The sequence below is a fragment of the Amphibalanus amphitrite genome, unplaced genomic scaffold (assembly GCF_019059575.1).
Source record: "Amphibalanus amphitrite isolate SeventyFive unplaced genomic scaffold, NRLGWU_Aamphi_draft 001148F_arrow, whole genome shotgun sequence".
Lineage (NCBI taxonomy): Eukaryota > Metazoa > Arthropoda > Thecostraca > Balanomorpha > Balanidae > Amphibalanus > Amphibalanus amphitrite.
Window position 1 is genome coordinate 1 of NW_024882642.1, and position 23,092 is coordinate 23,092.

The 23,092-nt window shown below is 46.9% G+C and overlaps 1 protein-coding gene across 4 annotated transcripts; it reads right to left on the reverse strand.

The window, feature by feature from the left end:
• Window positions 1-2,463: 2,463 nt before the first annotated feature.
• Window positions 2,464-22,494, reverse strand: LOC122370599 (peroxisomal multifunctional enzyme type 2-like). Of its 4 annotated transcripts, none has more exons than XM_043346319.1 (10): window positions 22,479-22,494; window positions 18,544-18,639; window positions 17,960-18,094; window positions 6,881-7,033; window positions 6,359-6,503; window positions 5,217-5,913; window positions 4,757-4,883; window positions 3,971-4,326; window positions 3,372-3,495; window positions 2,464-3,101 (listed from the first exon to the last, which is right to left on the reverse strand). In XM_043346319.1, exons 2-10 carry the CDS (start codon window positions 18,599-18,601, stop codon window positions 3,049-3,051), a joined length of 1,848 nt encoding a protein of 615 aa, XP_043202254.1. In that variant the 5' UTR covers window positions 18,602-18,639; window positions 22,479-22,494; the 3' UTR covers window positions 2,464-3,048. The 4 variants fall into 4 exon arrangements, with proteins under 4 accessions (XP_043202254.1, XP_043202252.1, XP_043202255.1 ...); XM_043346317.1 differs by lacking the exon at window positions 22,479-22,494 and adding an exon at window positions 21,675-21,743; XM_043346320.1 differs by lacking the exon at window positions 22,479-22,494 and adding an exon at window positions 21,675-21,712 and having other exon boundaries at window positions 18,544-18,607.
• Between the last annotated feature and the right edge of the window lie 598 nt (window positions 22,495-23,092).

Here is a 23,092-nt window from a genome sequence, read left to right on the forward strand (position 1 = left end):
GCAGACCATTTTTTATTTTATTTTTTCCATTTTCTTACGCGAAACAGTCTATTCCCCTTTGCTAGTGTCATGGTTAATCTTAGAGATAGTGATCAACTAATTAGCATGTTAATTGTTCGTTTAATGGCAGTTCTGAAAGCTTATTACCACTGTGGCTTCGCTGTCACCGCCATATTTCAAGCTCATGAAAAATGTGTTCCATTCGTAATTGCGCCCACCTATTTGCGCCCTATTCTTCGACCCAGAGAAACGGCATCTGGTGGTTGGGAGACATTTCATTGAACACTTTGATCATTAGAGCGCTCATCTTACCATTACCTTCGCCTTCACAGCATAAATGGTTAATGGGCTGACACGTTCAGATAGGCTACTTAGTTATGTGGCAAACCGTTGTTTTTAATAGGGCGCTTTTACATGAGAGGCATGGGCGTTTTTTGATGGGGAGTCCGTAAATGCGCCCTTGCAGGTGTGTCGGAAAACTTTTCTCTTGTTAATTTTTCTGGGTGTGATGCAAATTGGGAGTTGTTATTTAATGCCAAAATAACTGTGGTACAATTTGAGATATCATCAAGCACGACAGCTGGTCAACTTTAGCCGCAATAGGCCGATATCCTTAACCTTCCAGGCGGTGGGGGGCATTTTTTGCCCCCCCCCCTTTAGTTTTTTCAATATATCTCGAGAACCGCTGCGCCGATCGTCACCAAACTTTCAGTACCCTCCCGGGAGCAGCTAGCGCACATGGTGACCAAAAATTTTTCCAAAGGCTATGATAGGTTGGCCGCTAATGACGTCAGAGTGACGTCATTTTTGCCATTTTCGACCCAAAAAAAGGTTTCGCGGCAAGAGCTGTCAGGCCTACAGCTTTAGAGATACAGAAAAATGTTTCGGACATAAAAGGTGTGGAATCAAAAGGGCTACAAAACTGCTATTTCGGTTTTTCGATTTTTTTTTGGATTTTGACCCCCCAAAAATAAAAAAATAGATTTTTTGAATATCATAGCCAAAAAAATCCAAAAAGTTTTTTGAATTTCGAAAAAAACCGGAATATATGTGATAGTCCCTACCGCCTTCTATCTAAATACCAAATTTGAGATCGATACCTCTTTTTTGGCCAAGTTATAGCGAAAAAACTGTTCAAAATTGATAACGTCAAATTTTCAAACTCAATTTTTAGCAATTCTAGACCTCGTAGCGCAAAACAAAGACCACCATTAGACTCCCCGTGACGAGCTGCATCGAATCGATACCCATTTTATGCAAAAATATCAATTTTGAAATTTGACCTTTTTTTACCTGACCTTGACCTGACCTCCACCAGAAAGTGACCTAAACCGTACCTGATGGTCTTATAACCAACACCATTGAGTTGGAAATGAAAAACTGGCCATAAAACATGCATCGCATAACCTTAGTAAAGTTGGGCTCATGTGGTGACCCTTGGTGACCTGACCTGTGACCTGACCTGGTATGACCGGTGACCTCTAATAGCAACATATGTACTAGACAACTGACGCCTCATCGCTGATTTTCGACAAAATGCGTTTTACTCGGTGTTATAGCACTTTCCCTAGAGGCCCCGTGAACGGTGAAACATTTTATCTTTGACCTGACCTGTGACGTCATCGGTGACCCCGAGGTCAATGAAATTTGGTTTCCCTCAACAAATTTGACAGGGCTATCGAACGCCGTTTGAATTTTCCGGATCCGTCCAGTAGTTTCGGAGATACGGGGGGGGGGCAAAAAATGCCCCCCCCCCCACCGCGCGGAAGGTGGCTGGTAGGCCCACCGCCTGCCGGGTTAAGGTGGCGCAATATGACCTCTCTCCCCTATGCCTCCAATCTCCATACATGCAGATGTACAATTTACAGCACATACCGACTCCCTCACGCACAAATTAAGCTCACACTTTAATTACACATATAATTTAAAGAGCGCGCATACAGCCATACACCATCTGTATTGAGTATTGCCGGGTTGGCCTTCGCTGAACTTGAAAGGGCGGTATAAGAGTTGTGAGGATTTGGGAGATTATTAAATCCTGTAAGCTTCATCTCCCTCCCTCCCCGAATCACATAGCACTGAAGTACTGAAGTCGTTAAGAAGTTTCGACATTTTCAGGCCGTGCAGCCGTTCACTTATGATGCCTTAGGTCAGGGACTTGACCTGACCTGAAAATGCAGTTTCTGTTAAAAATCCGGCTGGAAGCAATGGTCATGTGTGCCAACTTTCAGCTCTCTATGGCCAGTGCGTTCCAAGAAATCACAACAAAAACTGTCGGGGGATGCGTTAACGCCATTTCCCTCGGCCGAAGAGGACTAAAAAGCCTAAAATCAATCGCATTTTGGTTTTAATTCCACACCAAACTTAGATCGCGAGAGACGAGTGCCGTCTTACCCGATGGAAGACAAGTAGGTAAGCTTGTTCGGGAAGCGCCCGAGTGGTAACAAATACACATCAAACATCCGTGTTTGCCGATATATATTCGATTCAACGCGCTGTGTTGAATTCAACTGTGTTGATAAAAAGGTACATATTGCCCCTATCGCCAAAGCTCCTTTGTCAGGCGCCATTCCGTAGTCGACAGATTGGCTAATTATCACGAAACCAGCCCCAAGGCCTTATATCATCACCATCAACACCATCAATTATAAACATTACCCACATAAGCATTGTAAGCCCCTGTGGATCTATTGGACCGCCATATTTCTACCTTACGGGGGATGCAAATCTCAGATGTCTATCTTAAGCTGTTGTACGTATCCTCCCGCTGTCATTAACGTGACATTATTGTCGGTGTCACAGTAATCTACACCGACCAAAGTCTACCATCTTCAGTGACTGCGACGCTACCATTTGGGTCTTCCATCCCCTAGCCGTGTCCCCTGATTCACGACAGAGTTGAGCTTCCAAGCTAAAATTCTGTGGACTTTGGGTGCCACCCCTCCCCCAGCAGGCCGGGAGAATCTGCGGGGAGCGGCTGGTTTGACCAGAGCGACTGTCACCCCCCTACTGGACCTGAATCCGTCCCGGGCCGATCGGCTGACGCAGCTACAGCTTTGCACGCACCCCGGCATCCAGATCCCGCAGCTCCAGGTATCCTCCTGACAAACACAGCCATCATGAGTCAGAAAGACCGCACAGATTGCCGAAATCCTACAGAGAACAGGCAAGTGACGGGCCAAAAACAAACAACAGGCTTCACCTGCAGAATGCCAAAGCTGGACAGAGAAAACACGCTTGTACATGGAAAGTAGCAGAAATTATGAATGGACTGTCATAGTGTCATAAGAAACCTAATAATTAAATTCACAATCAGGCATTTCTACCGAGGAATATTTTAGGGTGTGTCGTGTTGTACGGCGGATAGTTACCTGCGAGCGCCAGTTGCCCCGTCTCCTTGACCCGACTCTGGAACACGACCCGCGCCGAGCCGGGCTCCCGCCAGGTATCGACCAGGAGCGTCTGACCGGGCAGCACGGGCCGCGAGAATCGCACCTGCAGACAACGGAAAGGCACTGTATTACAGGACGGACCGGGGCGGTCACTGAATCACAGTACAGCACAGCACGGGCCGCGAGAATCGCACCTGCAGACAAGGGAAAGGCACTGTATTACAGGACGGACCGAGGCGGTCACTGAATCACAGTACAGCACAGCACGGGCCGCGAGAACCGCACCTGCGGGCAGGAACGGGTCACCGTTACACGACAGGGCACTGTATCATGACAAAAGAAACCACGGGCCGGGACGGGTCACTATCACACCAACGTCCCTCACTCACTCACTTGTGACGTGAGTGAGGGACGTGACTCACTGCATGGTCCATGGCTTACAGCAATCTGCAACGGATGCAGTTTATATTTGTCCACTGTCCAGTCCATCGCAGCGGTATCCCCTGCGTATTTTCTCCCATTTTTTTTCGAACTGACACTTCAGATTTAATGACCTTGACCTCGTGTGTGGCACTGACCTTGACTTTGTTGAGCTGGGCCGGCTCCTCGCGGTCGGTCGAGTAGTGCTCGAGCACGGCGTGCACGGAGGCGCCCAGGCCGCACAGACCGTGCAGGATGGGCCGGCTCTGGCCGCCCAGCGCCGCGAACTCGGGGTCGATGTGCAGCGGGTTCAGGTCGCCGTTCAGACGGTAAAGCGCTGCCTGGTCGCGGTTCGTGCTCACGGAGAGCGTAGCGTCTGGCGCGCGGAGCGGCACCACGGCGCACGGCCGGGCCACCTGCGAGCGGGCGTGGCCGCCGAACCCGCCGGCGCCGCGCACAAACAGACTCTGCTGGATGAAGGCCACCTCGTCGCCAGAGCTGTCCGCCGCGTGCACTGTGGACGAGTCAGAGAGTACGTCAGAGAGGCAGAGAGTCAGTCAGGTGGCAAGTCGGAGTCAGAAAGTGGGCCAAGAGTTGATGGCTGGACAGTGGACACTGGACATGTGGCTAGAGAATCGAAAATAATGACATGGAACGCTCTTCAATCTACTAGCTTGTTCGATGCATCAAATAATCACACAAAGCATGCCTATCACAATGAACGCTCTTCAGCGGTTAACCAGCTTGTCTCTTGCATCAGATAATGACACAAATAAAACAGCAAAAACAAACACATCCAACTTTAGGTGGGCGGCCCGTACAGCCGATCACGTCCCCTCCCGCCCTCCCCTCGACAGGTGGGGATGGAGGTTGGAGTCGACCCCTTCCCCCGTCCCGCCCCCGTCAGGCGGGGACGGACGGAGGCCCATGCCGCTCTCACTGACCGTCCAGCAGGACGATGGCTCCCTTGTCGCCCTTGTCGATGATGTCAGCGAGGTTAGCCGTGATCTCCAATACGGCGGCCGGCGGCAGCTGCTTCTTCAGCTCCATGTACTGCTCACCATGCAGCAGCTGGAGGGCGGGGGACGAACACGGTCACTGGGTAATCGGGACGCAATAAGGGCCTCAATGCGACACACGCCTGGTTCTACGTTACATACACGACCCGCTATCACCATATGAGAGCATCACTATTACACTATGAAATATATTTCATACAGTGGCTATCACATCAAGATCTTCGGTTGGCATCTGCACTCAGCAGCAGGTATTCAAATTCTGTGTGAAAGAGTGCAGACAATATCCTTCATAACATTAATTCACATACTACCTCAAAACCCAGCTATGAAAGAAGCCATTTCGAATGCCGGGAGGCAGTGGACTAACGTTCCCCATTTCACTCACCTGAGTCAGGTCGATGGGGAATCCCGGCAGGCTGGCCATTCGCGTCATATCCAGAGCGCTGAATACCACGGCCGCGAACATGGGGTGCGGCGCGAACCCGTCGGCCGCCTCGTACAGGTAGCGCAGGCCGTGCCGCTGCTCCAGCGACACACCAATGCTGAGCGCGTACAGCGCCGCGTCGCGCGGCCCGTACGTGAAGCGCGCCGGCGGCAGACGGGTCCGCAGCGCGCGAGACACGTCCACGGTCCCGGCCGGCGCCGCCTCCTCCTCCCGGCGCTCTGCCTCGCGCTCAGCGGCGTCCGTCAGCTGACGCGACAGCAGCGCCATCTGGGCGGCCGGCGTGTCTGGGCTCTCTGCGGCCGGGTCGGCGGCGTCGAGCGCCTCCCACTGATCGAGCACCTTCTCCGGGGTGAGCTCCAGGTCGGCGATGCCTGCGCTGCGCTGCCAGCGGTAGGTGGCCGCCGCTCCGCCGGCTGCCTCGACCACGGCGCCGGCGGCCGGGCAGCGTCGGTGGCACAGCACGGCCACCACCGGCGCCACGTGTACGGGCGCCATCTGGCGCTGCATCTCGGGCGGCAGCAGCGACTCGGTCAGCCGGGACAGCGCCGCCGGGACCAGTACGTTGGTGATGATGTTGTGCCGCTCGCCCTCCAGCGCCAGCGTCTTGCCCAGGCCGACCAAACCCATCTTGGCGGCGCTGTAAGGAGCACAGGGGGAGGAAAGGAGCTGTTATTATTTGCTAATGTGCAATCCTACTCACGTAATTAATGTCGAACAATAGAAGGTCATGGTCGATCAGTTAAAAGCCTCGAGTCACGTTAAGAGTCAATAGCCCACACCAGCCTGTCGATTGAGATAATCCGAGCGGCTAGCACTGAACTATTATAGCTGATCTGTCACTGACCTGAGACTGGTCTTGCCACTGGCCGGTCGTTCGTCAGTCACTGACCTATAGTTGGTCTGTGGTTGGTCTGTTCCTGATCTGTCGTTCTCGTTGGTCTGCCGTTCACCTGTACTTGTTCTATCGGTTGTCTGCCACTGGCCTGTTAGTAGTTGGTCTGTAACTGGTCTGTAGTCTGTTTGCCAATGACCTGTAGTTGCTCTGTCATATTTCGTTAGTCTGCAGTTGGTCTGCCACTGACCTGTAGTTGGTCTGTCCAAAGTTGCCAAACAGTCCCGCCGCCGAGGATGTCAGTACGATCCGGCCGTACTCCTGGCGCCGGAAGTGGGGCCAGGCGGCACGTGTGGTGACGAACGCGCCCCGCAGGTGCACGCAGTGAATCATGTCTGAAAAAGTGTATATGAATTAGGGATAAGCAGGTGTCGACTACGTGGTCATGACAGAAGCACGTGTGAAAATGTACTTTAATACAACCAAATGCTGGCCAGTCTAGAGCAGAAGGATGGCAGCAGAGTCCTTATCAAAAAGCGCGGTGGTAATGGTAACGTGCAAGCCCCTCAGTCGTTGAAAACTCTTCATTTCTCAAGTTTTAGTGCTCATGGGGAATCATATTTAAAACATTTAAGTTTAATTTACGTCGTTAAATATTCATTTTAAATTGCATTGATGTGTTGTCAACGCCCCAATATTGGTGTTATAAGCTTTATCGAACGTTGAGCAACAAACCCCCCAGTTCTTTTAACGAACGCCGACCGGCGCTTACCCCAGTCGTTCTCCTCCATTTTGGCGAAGCTGCGATCGCGCAGGAACCCGGCGTTGTTGATCAGGATGTCGATGCGCCCGAACTCGTCGATGGCCGTCTGTACGATCTTGTGTCCCTCCTCCACGGAGTCATAGTTGGCCACGGCCCGTCCGCCTGCCGTCGAGGAGCAAGTATCATCCTTAACCACATGTTCGCAGCCAGACAGCCAGTGGGCACTATGGGAGGGTAGGGGAAGGTGAGGGGAGGCAAGGAGAAGAAGGGAGAGGCCAGTGTCAGAAAAGTGGCCGTTTTCTCAATTTTTTTGAACTTGGAAGATTTGTTCCGTGAGATTTTTCACTGCTAATAATCACTTTTTTTATTCCGTCACTGACTAAATATCAACTGCAACTGGGCATCACAGGACTGAAAGGGAAACTTACTAAAGAAACATGTTAATTGAAAATTTGACACCTGTGCTTTGTTCTGTTTTCAGATCTCCAAAGCAGCAAGCAAGCATCCTGCAAATACTATTGAAGCAGACAAGAAGCAGTTGCTCCACAATTTCACCATGCAATCATCATAATTGGATCAGTCAAAATGCCAGTCATGATTACATTCCAAAGTTGAAGTGCTTACAAGGTAGAACTATTGACAATTACCATGTCAAACTATCCAGCACGTTTTAAAACAAGCATGAAGGAATGAATCCAGTATACGTGCCTTAAATGTATGCTATTGAGTGTGTTTGTGAAATAAATAAATGTTTCCATCACATTTCTGACCCGTTTGTCTACGAATGAGAATCAGTTTACGAAAGAGAATCAGCCCGTGACAGAATGATGCCTACCTACCATCCAATTCAACCATGATCACCTGCATGTCACGTGCACGGAATGAGATTAGATGCTTCTTACGACAAATCAATATTATCACGAACAACCACCCATACCTGCGACTTGAATGGAAAGTCCTCACCACAATGTCTTTGCACCATGCACAATCTACACCACGTTTATGGGTACACTGCCCGGGGTAGACACTGCCATTTCTTTTGCGTATTCTTTCATCAAATCAGTAACCATCGATTTCCTGCTTTCTCGTCCACTATTGGGCAGAAAATGATCTTTATATGCAGGAAAAGCTGATATCAAGAACAATTAAACACTGCTTTTGACCGTGATGCGCATTATTTGTCGAATTTCCCAAAAGACGCTCTTTCGAACGTCTATCAATTCAGCAGCAACGAATATCAGCCTCACAGCAGCATATTTCGGGGTCTTTCGATTTGGCTGAAAATCGGTACACAGGGCCTCCTCGATGCGCTGATTCCGAAAATGTACCTCTTTGGGGTGGTATTTTGCACCGTTAACGAGTTAACGGCCATTTAACATTTTAACGGGAAACGGCGGGGTCTTTCGATTTGGCTGAAAATCAGTATACAGGGCCTCCTCGATGCGCTGATTCCGAAAATGTATCTTTTTTGGGGTGGTATTTTGCACCGTTAACGAGTTAACGGCCATTTAACATTTTAACGGGAAACGGCGGGGTCTTTCGATTTGGCTGAAAATCGGTATACAGTGCCTCCTCGATGCGCTGATTCCGAAAATGCACCTCTTTGGGGTGGTATTTTGCACCGTTAACGAGTTAACGGCCATTTAACATTTTAACGGGAAACGGCGGGGTCTATCGATTTGGCTGAAAATCGGTATACAGGGCCTCCTCGATGCGCTGATTCCGAAAATGTACCTCTTTGGGGTGGTATTTTGCACCGTTAACGAGTAAACGGCCATTTAACATTTTAACGGGAAACGGCGGGGTCTTTCGATTTGGCTGAAAATCGGTATACAGGGCCTCCTCGATGCGTTCATTCCAAAAATGTACCTCTTTAGGGTGGTATTTTGCACCGTTAACGAGTTAACGACCAAATAACATTTTAACGGGAAACGGCGGGGTCTTTCGATTTCGCTGAAAATCGGTATACAGGGCCTCCTCGATGCGCTGATTTCGAAAATGTGCCTCTTTGGGGTGGTATTTTGCACCGTTAACGAGTTAACGAACCGTTAACATTTCAGCAGCATATATCGATTTCAGCAGCAAATTTTTGGGGTCTTTCGATTTGGCTGAAAATCGGTATACAGGGCCTCCTCGATGCGCTGATTCCGAAAATGTACCTCTTTGGGGTGGTATTTTGCACCGTTAACGAGTTAACGGCCATTTAACATTTTAACGGGAAACGGCGGGGTCTTTCGATTTGGCTGAAAATCGGTATACAGTGCCTCCTCGATGCGCTGATTCCGAAAATGCACCTCTTTGGGGTGGTATTTTGCACCGTTAACGAGTTAACGGCCATTTAACATTTTAACGGGAAACGGCGGGGTTTATCGATTTGGCTGAAAATCGGTATACAAGGCCTCCTCGATGCGCTGATTCCGAAAATGTCCAACCAAAAAAATCCAAAAAAAAAAATCGAAACATCCCGCCGTTTCCCGTTAAAATGTTAATTGGTCGTTAACTCGTTAACGGTGCAAAATACCACCCCAAAGAGGTACATTTTCGGAATCAGCGAATCAAGGAGGCCCTGTATACCGATTTGTAGCCAAATCGAAAGACCCCGCCGTTTCCCGTTAAAATGTTAATTGGTCGTTAACTCATTAACGGTGCAAAATACCACCCCAAAGAGGTACCTTTTCGGAATCAGCGCATCGAGGAGATCCTGTACACCGATTTTAAGCCAAATCGAAAGACTCCGAAAATTTGCTGCTGAAATCGATATATGCTGCTGAAATGTTAACGGATCGTTAACTCGTTAACGATGCAAAATACCACCCCAAAGAGGCACATTGTCGAAATCAGCGCATCGAGAAGGCCCTGTATACTGATTTTCAGCCAAATCGAAAGACCCCGCCGTTTCCCGTTTAAATGTTAATTGGTCGTTAACTCGTTAACGGTGCAAAATACCACCCCAAAGGGCTACATTTTCGGAATCAGCGCATCGAGGAGGCCCTGTATACCGATTTTCAGCCAAATCGAAAGACCCCGCCGTTTCCCGTTAAAATGCTAATTGGTCGTTAACTCGTTAACGGTGCAAAATACCATCCCAAAGAGGTACATTTTCGGAATCAGCGCATCGATGGGGCCCTGTATACCGATTTTTAGAGAAATCGAAAGACCCCGCCATTTCCCGTTAAAATGTTAATTGGTCGTTAACTCGTTAACGGTGCAAAATACCACCCCAAAGAGGTACATTTTCGGAATCAGCGCATCAAGGAGGCCCAGTATACCGATTTTCAGCTAAATCGAAAGACCCTGCCGTTTCCCGTTAAAATGTTAATTGGTCGTTAACTCGTTAACGGTGCAAAATGCCATACCAAAGAGGCACATTTTCGGAATCAGCGCATCGAGGAGGCCCTGTATACCGATTTTTAGCCAAATCGAAAGACCCCGCCGTTTCCCGTTAAAATGTTAATTGGTCGTTAACTCATTAACGGTGCAAAATACCACCCCAAAAAGGTACCTTTTCGGAATCAGCGCATCGAAGAGACCCTGTACACCGATTTTAAGCCAAATCGAAAGACCCCGAAAATTTGCTGCTGAAATCGATAATGCTGCTGAAATGTTAACGGATCATTAACTCGTTAACGATGCAAAATACCACCTCAAAGAGGCACATTTTCGAAATCAGCGCATCGAGAAGGCCCTGTATACTGACTTTCAGCCAAATCGAAAGACCCCGCCGTTTCCCGTTAAAATGTTAATTGGTCGTTAACTCATTAACGGTGCAAAATACCACCCCAAAGAGGCACATTTTCGGAATCAGCGCATCGAGAAGGCCCTGGACACCGATTTTCAGCCAAATCAAAAGACCCCGCTGTTTCCCGTTAAAATGTTAACTGGCCGTTAACTCGTTAACGGTGCAAAATACCACCCCAAAGAGGTACATTTTCGGAATCAGCGCATCGAGGAGGCCCTGTATACCGATTTTCAGCCAAATCAAAAGACCCCGCCGTTTCCCGTTAAAATGTTAATTGGTCGTTAAGTCGTTAACGGTGCAAAATACCACCCCAAAGAGGTACATTTTCGGAATCAGCGCATCGAGGAGACCCTGTACACCGATTTTAAGCAAAATCGAAAGACCCCGAAAATTTGCTGCTGAAATCGATATATGCTGCTGAAATGTTAACGGATCGTTAACTCGTTAACGATGAAAAATACCACCTCAAAGAGGTACATTTTCGGAATCAGCGCATCGAGAAGGCCCTGGACACCGATTTTCAGTCAAATCGAAACACCTTGCTGTTTCCCGTTAAAATGTTAAATGGCCCTTAACTCGTTAACGGTGCAAAATACCACCCCAAAGAGGTACATTTTCGGAATCAGCGCATCGATGAGGCCCTGTATACCGATTTTTAGCCAAATCGAAAGACCCCGCCATTTCCCGTTAAAATGTTAATTGGTCGTTAACTCGTTAACGGTGCAAAATACCACCCCAAAGAGGTACATTTTCGGAATCAGCGCATCAAGGAGGCCCTGTATACTGATTTTCAGCCAAATCGAAAGACCCTGCCGTTTCCCGTTAAAATGTTAATTGGTCGTTAACTCGTTAACGGTGCAAAATACCATCCCAAAGAGGCACATTTTCGGAATCAGCGCATCGAGGAGGCCCTGTATACCGATTTTTAGCCAAATCGAAAGACCCTGCCGTCTCCCGTTAAAATGTTAATTGGTCGTTAACTCATTAACGGTGCAAAATACCACCCCAAAAAGGTACCTTTTCGGAATCAGCGCATCGAAGAGACCCTGTACACCGATTTTAAGCCAAATCGAAAGACCCCGAAAATTTGCTGCTGAAATCGATATATGCTGCTGAAATGTTAACGGATCATTAACTCGTTAACGATGCAAAATACCACCTCAAAGAGGCACATTTTCGAAATCAGCGCATCGAGAAGGCCCTGTATACTGACTTTCAGCCAAATCGAAAGACCCCGCCGTTTCCCGTTAAAATGTTAATTGGTCGTTAACTCGTTAACGGTGCAAAATACCACCACAAAGAGGTACATTTTCGGAATCAGCGCATCGAGAAGGCCCTGGACACCGATTTTCAGTCAAATCGAAACACCTTGCTGTTTCCCGTTAAAATATTAAATGGCCGTTAACTCGTTAACGGTGCAAAATACCACCCCAAAGAGGTACATTTTCGGAATCAGCGCATCGATGAGGCCCTGTATACCGATTTTTAGCCAAATCGAAAGACCCCGCCATTTTCCGTTAAAATGTTAATTGGTCGTTAACTCGTTAACGGTGCAAAATACCACCCCAAAGAGGTACATTTTCGGAATCAGCGCATCGAGAAGGCCCTGGACACCGATTTTCAGTCAAATCGAAACACCTTGCTGTTTCCCGTTAAAATATTAAATGGCCGTTAACTCGTTAACGGTGCAAAATACCACCCCAAAGAGGTACATTTTCGGAATCAGCGCATCGATGAGGCCCTGTATACCGATTTTTAGCCAAATCGAAAGACCCCGCCATTTCCCGTTAAAATGTTAATTGGTCGTTAACTCGTTAACGGTGCAAAATACCACCCCAAAGAGGTACATGTTCGGAATCAGCGCATCAAGGAAGCCCTGTATACTGATTTTCAGCCAAATCGAAAGACCCTGCCGTTTCCCGTTAAAATGTTAATTGGTCGTTAACTCGTTAACGGTGCAAAATACCACCCCAAAGAGGCACATTTTCGGAATCAGCGCATCGAGGAGGCCCTGTATACCGATTTTTAGCCAAATCGAAAGACCCCGCCGTCTCCCGTTAAAATGTTAATTGGTCGTTAACTCATTAACGGTGCAAAATACCACCCCAAAAAGTTACCTTTTCGGAATCAGCGCATCGAAGAGACCCTGTACACCGATTTTAAGCCAAATCGAAAGACCCCGAAAATTTGCTGCTGAAATCGATATATGCTGCTGAAATGTTAACGGATCATTAACTCGTTAACGATGCAAAATACCACCTCAAAGAGGCACATTTTCGAAATCAGCGCATCGAGAAGGCCCTGTATACTGACTTTCAGCCAAATCGAAAGACCCCGCCGTTTCCCGTTAAAATGTTAATTGGTCGTTAACTCGTTAACGGTGCAAAATACCACCCCAAAGGGCTACATTTTCGGAATCAGCGCATCGAGAAGGCCCTGGACACCGATTTTCAGCCAAATCGAAAGACCCCGCTGTTTCTTGTTTAAATGTTAACTGGCCGTTAACTCGTTAACGGTGCAAAATACCACCCCAAAGAGGTACATTTTCGGAATCAAAGCATCGAGGAGGCCCTGTATACCGATTTTCAGCCAAATCGAAAGACCCCGCTGTTTCCCGTTAAAATGTTAATTGGTCGTTAACTCGTTAACGGTGCAAAATACCACCCCAAAGAGGTACATTTTCGGAACCAGCGAATCAATGAGGCCCTGTATACCGATTTTTAGCCAAATCGAAAGACCCCGCCGTTTCCCGTTAAAATGTTAACCCGCGCCCCGTTGGGCTCTGCCGAGCAACGCGCCCCGTTGGGGGGGGGGGCATTTTGGCCCCCCCCCTAAGATCTCGAGAACCACGCAACCTAGCGACAAGCGGCAAACGGTGTTGGATAGCCCTATCAGGGAACTACCTTGTGACCCAATTTTATTGACCTAGGTCAAACCGATGACGTCACAGGTCAGGTCAAAGGTCCAATTTTCACCGTTTATAGGCATTTCAAGAAATGCGTTGTAAAATCGAGTAAAATGCATTTCATTGAAAATCATCGATGGGGAAATGTTCTTCAAACACATATTTTGCTATTTGAGGTCACTGATACCAGGTCAGGTCACAGAGGTCAGGTCACTGGGGGGTCACAATATGAAAGTGTCGTGTGATACATGTTTTATGGTCCATTTCACATGACAAATGCGATTATGTGGGTCAGGCAGCCTTTGGGGCCAGCCTAGGTCACGTTTTGGTCAAGGTCAGGTCAAGGTCAGGTCAAGGTCAGGTCAAATTAGGTCAAATTTCAAAGTTGATATTTTTGCATAAAATGGGTATCGAATCGATGCAGCTCGTCACGGGGAGTTCAATGGTGGTCTTTGTTTTGCCGTACGTGGTCTAGAATCGCTAAAAATTGAGTTCAAAAGTTTGACGTCATCATTTTTGAACAGTTTTTTTGCTATAACTTGGCCAAAAAACGAGATATCGATCTGAAATTTGGTATGTATATAGAAGAGCGCAGGGACTATCACATATATTCCGGTTTTTTCGAAATTCGGAAAAATTTTGGATTTTTTTTTAGTTTTTCTAAAAAAATCAATTTTTTGAATTTTTGGGGGTCAAAAACAAAAAATTTTGAAAATCCGAGATAGCAGTTTTGTAGCGCCGCTTTTTGTCTACTAGACCATATAAAGAACTTTAAAATTGCTTGATAACTGTAGATTTGGTGAGCGTTTCAAGATTGCATGTTTTTTGCTCATTTTTGCTCGAACATGACCTCAGTTTGACCTCAATAACTCCTGACCTAAGGTGACCTAAGACTTGAAATTTTGTGTGAAGGTGTCAAATTGATGCCCAGGAAGGTACTGAAAATTTGGCGGCGCTGCGCGCCGCCGTTTTCTTACTATTCAGGAAAAACCACAGGGGGGGGCCAAAATGGCCCCCCCCCCAACGGGGCGAGGGTTAATTGGTCGTTAACTCGTTAACGGTGCAAAATACCACCCCAAAGAGGTACATTTTCGGAATCAGCGCATCGAGGAGGCCCTGTATACCGATTTTCAGCCAAATCAAAAGACCCCGCCGTTTCCCGTTAAAATGTTAATTGGTCGTTAAGTCGTTAACGGTGCAAAATACCACCCCAAAGAGGTACATTTTCGGAATCAGCGCATCGAGGAGACCCTGTACACCGATTTTAAGCAAAATCGAAAGACCCCGAAAATTTGCTGCTGAAATCGATATATGCTGCTGAAATGTTAGCGGATCGTTAACTCGTTAACGATGCAAAATACCACCTCAAAGAGGTACATTTTCGGAATCAGCGCATCGAGAAGGCCCTGGACACCGATTTTCAGTCAAATCGAAAGACCTTGCTGTTTCCCGTTAAAATGTTAAATGGCCGTTAACTCGTTAACGGTGCAAAATACCACCCCAAAGAGGTACATTTTCGGAATCAGCGCATCGAGGAGGCCCTGTATACTGATTTTCAGCCAAATCGAAAGACCCCGCTGTTTCCCGTTAAAATGTTAACTGGCCGTTAACTCGTTAACGGTGCAAAATACCACCCCAAAGAGTTACATTTTCGGAATCAGTGCATCGAGGAGGCCCTGTATACCGCTTTTCAGCCAAATAGAAAGACCCCGAAATATGCTGCTGTGAGGCTGATATTCGTTGCTGCTGAATTGATAGACGTCTCTTTTGACCTTTCAGTGAGGCTGCCATATCCTCATAACGGCATTTCAATGGCAGTGCATTTCTCAATTTATGATATTCTTGTTCCGCGACACGGAACAAAAGTAAGGGTAGAATAAAGGTTGAAATAGGCTTGCAATCGGTTCAAATTTGGTATGGCATCGTAGATTGTTCAATTCTGATTGTTTCTATGCCAATTTTTTATATTTTTATAGACGTTTTCATATAGTTTTATCGAAACGCCGTGACCATGTTTCGTCACGGAACAACTCACTGAATTTGGAACGTTTAAGCATTTCCGACTATATTTTATAAAAAATTGGATACCGTTAGAATCGTTGAGAGACGGCGCTTTTCATAGCATAAAATTCTTGCCCAGTTGATGCCGATTACAGGTATAATACCGACATATGCTGATATCACTTTTACATGAAGTAATGTAGGGCATAAAATCCCTTTGCTTTTTAACATATTATTTGGAATGAAGCAGCCAGCTTGAGGTCAAATATACATTTATTTTATATTATTTTTGCATTTTATATGCTATTTTGAAGTATTCATTAATTTGAATCAATTTTATCAAATTGAAAACCAGTAAAGAGGAAATCCCTTTCCTCTAATTTCCCTCGCCAGCGGGCCTCCGCGCCATTTCTCAAGGCTCGAGGTGCGAGGTCTCCGTTTGGGCAAGCGCGTGGACAATTATCTATTATTGATTATATAATCAATAATCATATGTGGCATGTTTTTTGGGGGGGTTGTCTTGCACAAGACCTTTTACTTAAAGTGCTGGCATGTTTTTGTGTCTTTGTGGTTCGTTATTTGTTTCAAGCTGGATTGCGTCAAATTTGTCAAACTTGTATTAGATAGGATAGGTAGGTACAAGGCCATTTATACTGATACCATATAGGTAGGTAGGTACCAGTCCACTTGGTTATGTTTTGATGTTGCTTTAATGTATTTCAAATAGTATTTCAATATACTCAGCAGTTTTTGTTTCATTACGGAGCGAGCGAAGCGAGCGTAGTCTTTCCTTAGATTAACGGAAATTTCTGAGTATGAGCGGCCGGCCGGCCCATAGGCGCGGGAACTACTTTCAGACTGGGGGGGCACACCATAATGGAGATCAACCTAGGGTACCCCCAAATCTAGTTTTCTCACCGGTTTTAGGCCACTTATTTTTCATCCCTTGGCTTTTTCAACAAAAAAAAAAACATTTGCAAAAAAGTGCGGTATTTCGTCTCAAAGTTGTGGGGGCACCGCCCCCACGGCCCTAGAGTTGGGGGGGGCAAGCTGCCCCCACTGCCCCCCCGGCTCCCGCGCCTATGGGCCGGCCGGCCGGCCGTGCGGACGCTTTTGCGAGGCTTATATCTCAGCAACCACTTGACCGATTTACATTCGGTAAATTTTGTAGGGTAGCTTCATTCCTTCTACCAAGTATTGGACTATTCCCGATGCATGTGGGTGACCCCTTATGCACGTGCCACGTGCAAAACAAAGAGGTGTCAGTTTTGTAATTGTTGCAATATCTCGGTAACTGCTTGGCCGATTGCGCTGAAAGTTGGCATGTAGGTAGGCACCCACTAGGCCCTGCATATCCATGTGCCAGAGTTGGGGTGCTGCTGCACGTGCGCACGTGCAGGGGTCGTTTCCAGATCTCGAGAACGGCTCGACCGATTGCGCTCAAATTTGGTACACGGTTAGGGACCAGTTAGTAGGGTGCCGTGCACAAGTCAGTTGGGACCCATTTTGCACGTGCGCACGTACAGGGTGCCGCTTCCAGATCTCGAGAACGGCTGGGCCGATTGTGCTCAAATTTGGCACATCGCTAGAGACCGGTTAGTAGGGTGCCGTGCACAAGTCAGTTGGAGGTACCCCCTCGAAATTTCGCACGTGCAAGGCCCACCCTCTCGCTCGCTCCGTTAGTCGCCCCATAAGGTGTTATACTGGTGTTAAAATGTGGCATGAAAAGCAGATTCTGGATGTTGTGTATATTTTATACCCCATTCATATTTCTCACTTCATTCACAATTTTAATAATAATTTGTATATTTTCCATCATGAATAATTTTTAGCATCAGTGGTCATCCATTACCTACATGTCCAGATTTCCTAACTAGTTATAAATAAGTCTAACACTTGGGCTGTAAGACCACAACCTGCTGCGCTCCTTGAACCCTTATTTTATATGTAGAAGCTGCTGTTTTTGACTGAGACTCTGGCAAATATCTTTATACTTAAAGCGTACCTATAACAATACGCATGGCCCTATAGTGCCTTACTTCAGGATTTTTGTTCCGTGAGCAGCCAAAAATTTTGTTCCGTGAACTTAGATCCCCAAACCACTTTTCTGACACTGAGGGAGAGAGAGAGAGGGAGATCGAAGGAGTAAAAAGTAGAGGGCGAGATGTAGGGAGAAACACTAGACGGATGTAGACTGAGAGGCAGCTTATGTCGAAGTCCCACTTTTGACATAAGGACCTTACCAGTCCTTGCTTCCTGGTTGAATCGTTTTCAAGCACATGCATAAAACACTTCTAAATGAACATCTTGACAAATCTCTGCTAGCCTGCAGCCGCTGATAAATGCACGAACTCTGGACTCTGGAAGCAGTTCACAGCCGACCTATGCAGAAGGGCGATCGGTCGGTGCCGACGATGCTTCCGACCCCAGAGGGGACCCTCACCTTTGCCCTTGATCTCCTGCACGACCTTGTCAGCGGTTTTGCTGCGGCCCTGCCCGTCCGCCGAAGAGCCGAGGTCATTGACGACCACCGCGGCCCCGCGGGCCGCCAGCAGCAGGGCGTACTCGCGGCCCAGACCTGCAGACAACGGACCGTCATACAGGGAGCACAGGGCGTACTCGCAGCCCAGACCCGGCGACAGCGGGCCGTAACATCACATAATCCAATCGGCACCAGCAGCAGCACTGGGAGTCATGGAATGAAACTTATCACCAGACAACTCCAATGACTCATTCAGTACACAGTTTGTTTCAGTGATGATCAGCTGGTAACATCAGTGGATCAGAAGCATCAGCAGAAAACACAGATCTGTGAGGGAATTAACGACCGCCGAATGATACGATCCCCGCTCATCCCTCATCACTTCATCAACATTCACTCTCCATCACCTCGCTCATAGCCACCAATCTCTCTCACACCCAACCATTGCCTCTTGGTACCCGTCCCCCACTCATCACTCAACCCCTCCCTCTACCCATCCCTAATGTCACTAAACACCACACCTCAGCACCCCTCAGGTCACTTACCGCCGCCAGCGCCCGTTATAACGGCCACCTGTCCGTCGAACCTCAGTTCGCCCTCCATTGCTTCCTGATGAAGTGAGAGCACAGAAGCAGAGTTAGCTGAAATGAGGTGAGGTAGGCATTAGGTAAGAATAAGACTGAAAAATGATACAATAACACTTGATGTACCTACATCTCTTGATACATCTTTTTACCATATGCATTTATAATTCATAAGAATTTCCTTGAAATAAGAATTTGAAATTGACAGCTGCTGTTGTTTGTAATGACTTGTGGGATTCTCAATGACTAGTGCCTTGCGTCACTACCAAGGGCAAGTAGGTACCAATTATTTACAAATTACAAGTATTTTCTTTTAGTCTGTATGGGTGCCTTTGGACCTTGGTGCCACCCTTTGACCACAACAATTGGTGCTTCTTGCAAAGACACCACAGGCCCAACAGCTGGCCTCACCTGTGTCCAGCACAGGCGGCGGAACGGGGAGGGCACCGGGGCACCGTGCCCCCCTTTGATTTTGGCATCTAAACATTAGCCCTACATTATCCCTATGGGTGTTGCATGGAAAGAATGGGATCAAAAGTCGGCAGTGCCCCCCTTCATTGAAGGTGTTCCGCCACTACTGGTGTCCAGGTCAAAGGTCATAATTTTATTTGAAAGCTTTATGTATCACAGGTTACCAGTCGGGGAAACTATGGCAAAATCTGCTATTTTTAGCAGTCTGCTATTTTTAACAGAAATCTGCCAAAAATGGGTACGCATGTGACGTCATCGTACCCAATTATAGCAGATTTGGGTGCAGCCCCATACAAAAGCAGATCTGCACCCTAACTGAAGCAAATGCGCATCAAATGCCTGGCAGGTTCATGATGAGAATAGTGCTGAGAATGTCCTCTGATTTTTTTGTTCAGATCCGACTATTTTCAAATTCATTATTTAAAAATAGTCGGATCTGAACAAAAATATCAGAGGACATTCTCAGCACTATTCTCATCATGAACCTGCCAGGCATTTGATGTGCATTTGCTTCAATTAGGGTGCAGATCTGCTTTTGTATGGGGCTGCACCCAAATCTGCTATAATTGGGTACGATGACGTCACATGCGTACCCATTTTTGGCAGATTTCTGTTAAAAATAGCAGACTGCTAAAAAAGCAGATTTTGCCATAGTTTCCCCGACTGTTACAGGTAGATGGTGACAAACACATCCTGTGTCTAGCTGGCTCTCTACAACTAAGGAGGGGCAGGTGCAGAGGTGCTGTGACCATGGGTTACAGGGGTCTGGGCACACCAACAGTGCTGATTCTTTTGTACATCTGTACTTAAGGGATCAATATTATGGCTCAAACCCCAATCCTAACAACCTTGCAGAGCCCCTGGGCCTGGACAGGGGTCAGAATGGAGCCCTCTGATAGCAAGCGCAATCCCACCTAAGCATAAGACAGAAAGAGACCTTATTAACTAGACTACCACACAAAGGTCAACAATTTAATTTTTCAATTTGTGTCAAGGGGCACCACTGCAGGAAAGGCCCATCAATGACAATGCTGACTTCTTAGATTTCAATATTAATGCTCACTTCAATACCTACTTGATAGGTGGGTGCATACTTAGCTAATTACACATACAAGCATTATTAGCATTTAGCGCTATCACATGCACCTATGAACCACTAATTTATGCCTAAAACTTGACTCAATTCATTTCATGCGGCCATGCCTATGTAAATGTAGATAGAAACACAGTAGAAAAAGGAGTTAAGTCAAAAAAGTGAGCCTACAGCAAAGGCAAACTTGTTGCAGGTCGTATCAAGACCACTGCAGACCACTGTTTTAACAATTGTCAAATAGTTCTCTATATACTATAAATTAACTTTGAAGCGACCTTCTCCTTGATATTATGTCAAAAATGAAAGAAGTATTTACATTTGCATTCGGGCACAGCCCATCATCAGATGTATATTTGAAAAGACAGCATATACATCGTCACAAAAACAAGAATCGACATTTCAAATTCAGCTCGTGAAAATGACACATCAGTATCCTTCGCGCCGTATGGTACCTATCTATATAAAATACACCTATAAACACACACACAAGCACAATTTTGGGGCACACACATACGATAAACTTGTTCTCACATGATACGCCACGAGGACAGATTTTCGTTCAGCCTAGGTTTTTTTTCCCTTATGTACAGTGATTCAGTAATTTTCCTATCCGGATGGTCCTTAGTTTTCTTCAAAATCCTAACCTCCAGTGGCGGGTCAGCCAGCTTTTCTGCCTTCGACATCTTTTGCCTTATGTCAATGAAACTGCTATGCAAGGTGAAGAAGGCGGCTCGTGCTTCTGGGCTGGATGTTACGGTGGCCTCATACACGCCAGAGACATTGAAACAAAAGCTAGTGCATTCATCGTTTGGCGATCCACCGTGCCCTTCGGGCAACAGGATCTGCAACACTTGCAGGAGGTTGCAGAATGGTAGGTGCACGGACAAAAACGTGGTTTATGAGCTCTCCTGTACGCTATGTGGAGCTAAGTATATCGGCGAGTCGAAACGGCCTTTGCGCCTTAGATACAATGAACATTTGAGGGGTGCTGCCAACGAGACACAGCTTACCCCGATCGGTGACCATTTTTCAGAGTGTCACGCGGGGATGTCGAAGGCAGAAAAGCTGGCTGACCCGCCACTGGAGGTTAGGATTTTGAAGAAAACTAAGGACCATCCGGATAGGAAAATTACTGAATCACTGTACATAAGGGAAAAAAACCTAGGCTGAACGAAAATCTGTCCTCGTGGCGTATCATGTGAGAACAAGTTTATCGTATGTGTGTGCCCCAAAATTGTGCTTGTGTGTGTGTTTATAGGTGTATTTTATATAGATAGGTACCATACGGCGCGAAGGATACTGATGTGTCATTTTCACGAGCTGAATTTGAAATGTCGATTCTTGTTTTTGTGACGATGTATATGCTGTCTTTTCAAATATACATCTGATGATGGGCTGTGCCCGAATGCAAATGTAAATAATTCTTTCATTTTTGACATAATATCAAGGAGAAGGTCGCTTCAAAGTTAATTTATAGTATTATCAATGCTCCTTGCAAAAGCACTACACGATATAGTTCTCTATATACCTTGTGTCAAATGTTATGCTTGGTAAGAGGGTGAGGGCAGGGGGTGGTGAGGTGCGAGGGTAGTGAAAAGTAAAAGTCAATGTTCATAGCCTGCTGCCCAGCTGCTGCCAGTACTTTACCGTTTCATGAAGAAGCAATCAAAATAGGGCATTATCCTGCTCGTGATACCTCATCAGCTGCTAGCGTCTTTTTTGAACAAGAAATGAATGAACCAGCTGCGGGATAGTTGTCTTTCAAAGTGACGTTCGTCAAACAGGCAGTACGGAAAAGGTGAGCGACACTATTCGATTTGACCGCCACCTTGCGGCCATCCGTTAACCCAGCAATTACCACGCCGATCGGGACGAAAAAAGTACCATTTGAATCTAGAGCGCTTTTCAGTGTCAGTTATTTTAACAATAACGAGAGATAACGATAAAAACTCTTCAGATTTCGATTCCTTACGCACTGAGTCGGTTGGACGTGGTGCAGTTAACTTATAGGGCGAACTTTTCCCAATAAGAGTTTAGTCATTTCTGTCTGTTCTCAGTTCTAGAAAATTTGAAAAACGACAAATATTCATCGATTTCGGGCGCTGTGAGGGAGACATTTGCCCCAAATTGCCCAAGGTAAAAAACCAATGAAAAGCTGAAAACGCAAGCGTTCGGCAAGCTGGCAGCCTGCTTATGAAAAACACCAACGGCGACCGAACAGCGCCAAGTTAACCCGCGCTCCGCTGGGGGGGGGGGGGCAGAATCTGCCCCCTCCCGTTTTTCGCCAATAACTTCTAAACGCGTTACGCCAGCGACGTCAAACTTTCAGTACCTTATCCAAGGCTATAGAACTCCAGGTAAGGACACCAGCCGTTTGACCTTGAACGCCGCCGGCCGGCCGATGACGTCATTGGAGGCAAGCCGGCTCGGTGGACGCATCGAGCGAGCGTATAACGGAGGAGCATTGGGACGTTGCGGGAGCCGGGGAGAGATTTTAAAGCGTTTGCATACCACCATTGCTATGTTGATTGATCTAGACTGCATTCTTACAAAGCTCGACGCATCTTAGGCCTGGATGGTGCGCACATTCGTAGAACGGTCCGACGTCGGTGGTCGAAGCTGTCTACTCTATATGTACCAAAAGACGCCAAGACCGGTGCAATAACGGCGACCCGATCCCGTCTCTGGCGATTCTAGGACTCGTTAGTCGTTAGGACCCAAGCCGAGTCTGACCCGTCTATTTATAGGGAAACAGGGTGGGTGAATTGACAATCGAATACCGATGGTTAGAATTGATCCCGTCGTCGAGCGACGGTTGATTGACAGACAACACATGTTGTAGTGGGCGGATAAGCATCAGGGATAGTGCCTGAACGTAGGCAAGCATAATTGGTCTGCCATATTGTTTAGGAATATAAAATCGTAACGGAGGTCCTTGAAGATATT

Excerpts from the sequence above, each read along its gene's own strand:
- LOC122370599 (XM_043346319.1), bottom strand. The coding sequence starts at position 18,601 with ATGGAGGGCGAACTGAGGTTCGACGGACAGGTGGCCGTTATAACGGGC. Across the intron at positions 5,914-6,358 it reads TTTGGACAGACCAACTACAG|CGCCGCCAAGATGGGTTTGG; the intron begins GTCAGTGGCAGA and ends TGCTCCTTACAG. Across the intron at positions 3,102-3,371 it reads GGGGCAACTGGCGCTCGCAG|GAGGATACCTGGAGCTGCGG; the intron begins GTAACTATCCGC and ends TGTGTTTGTCAG.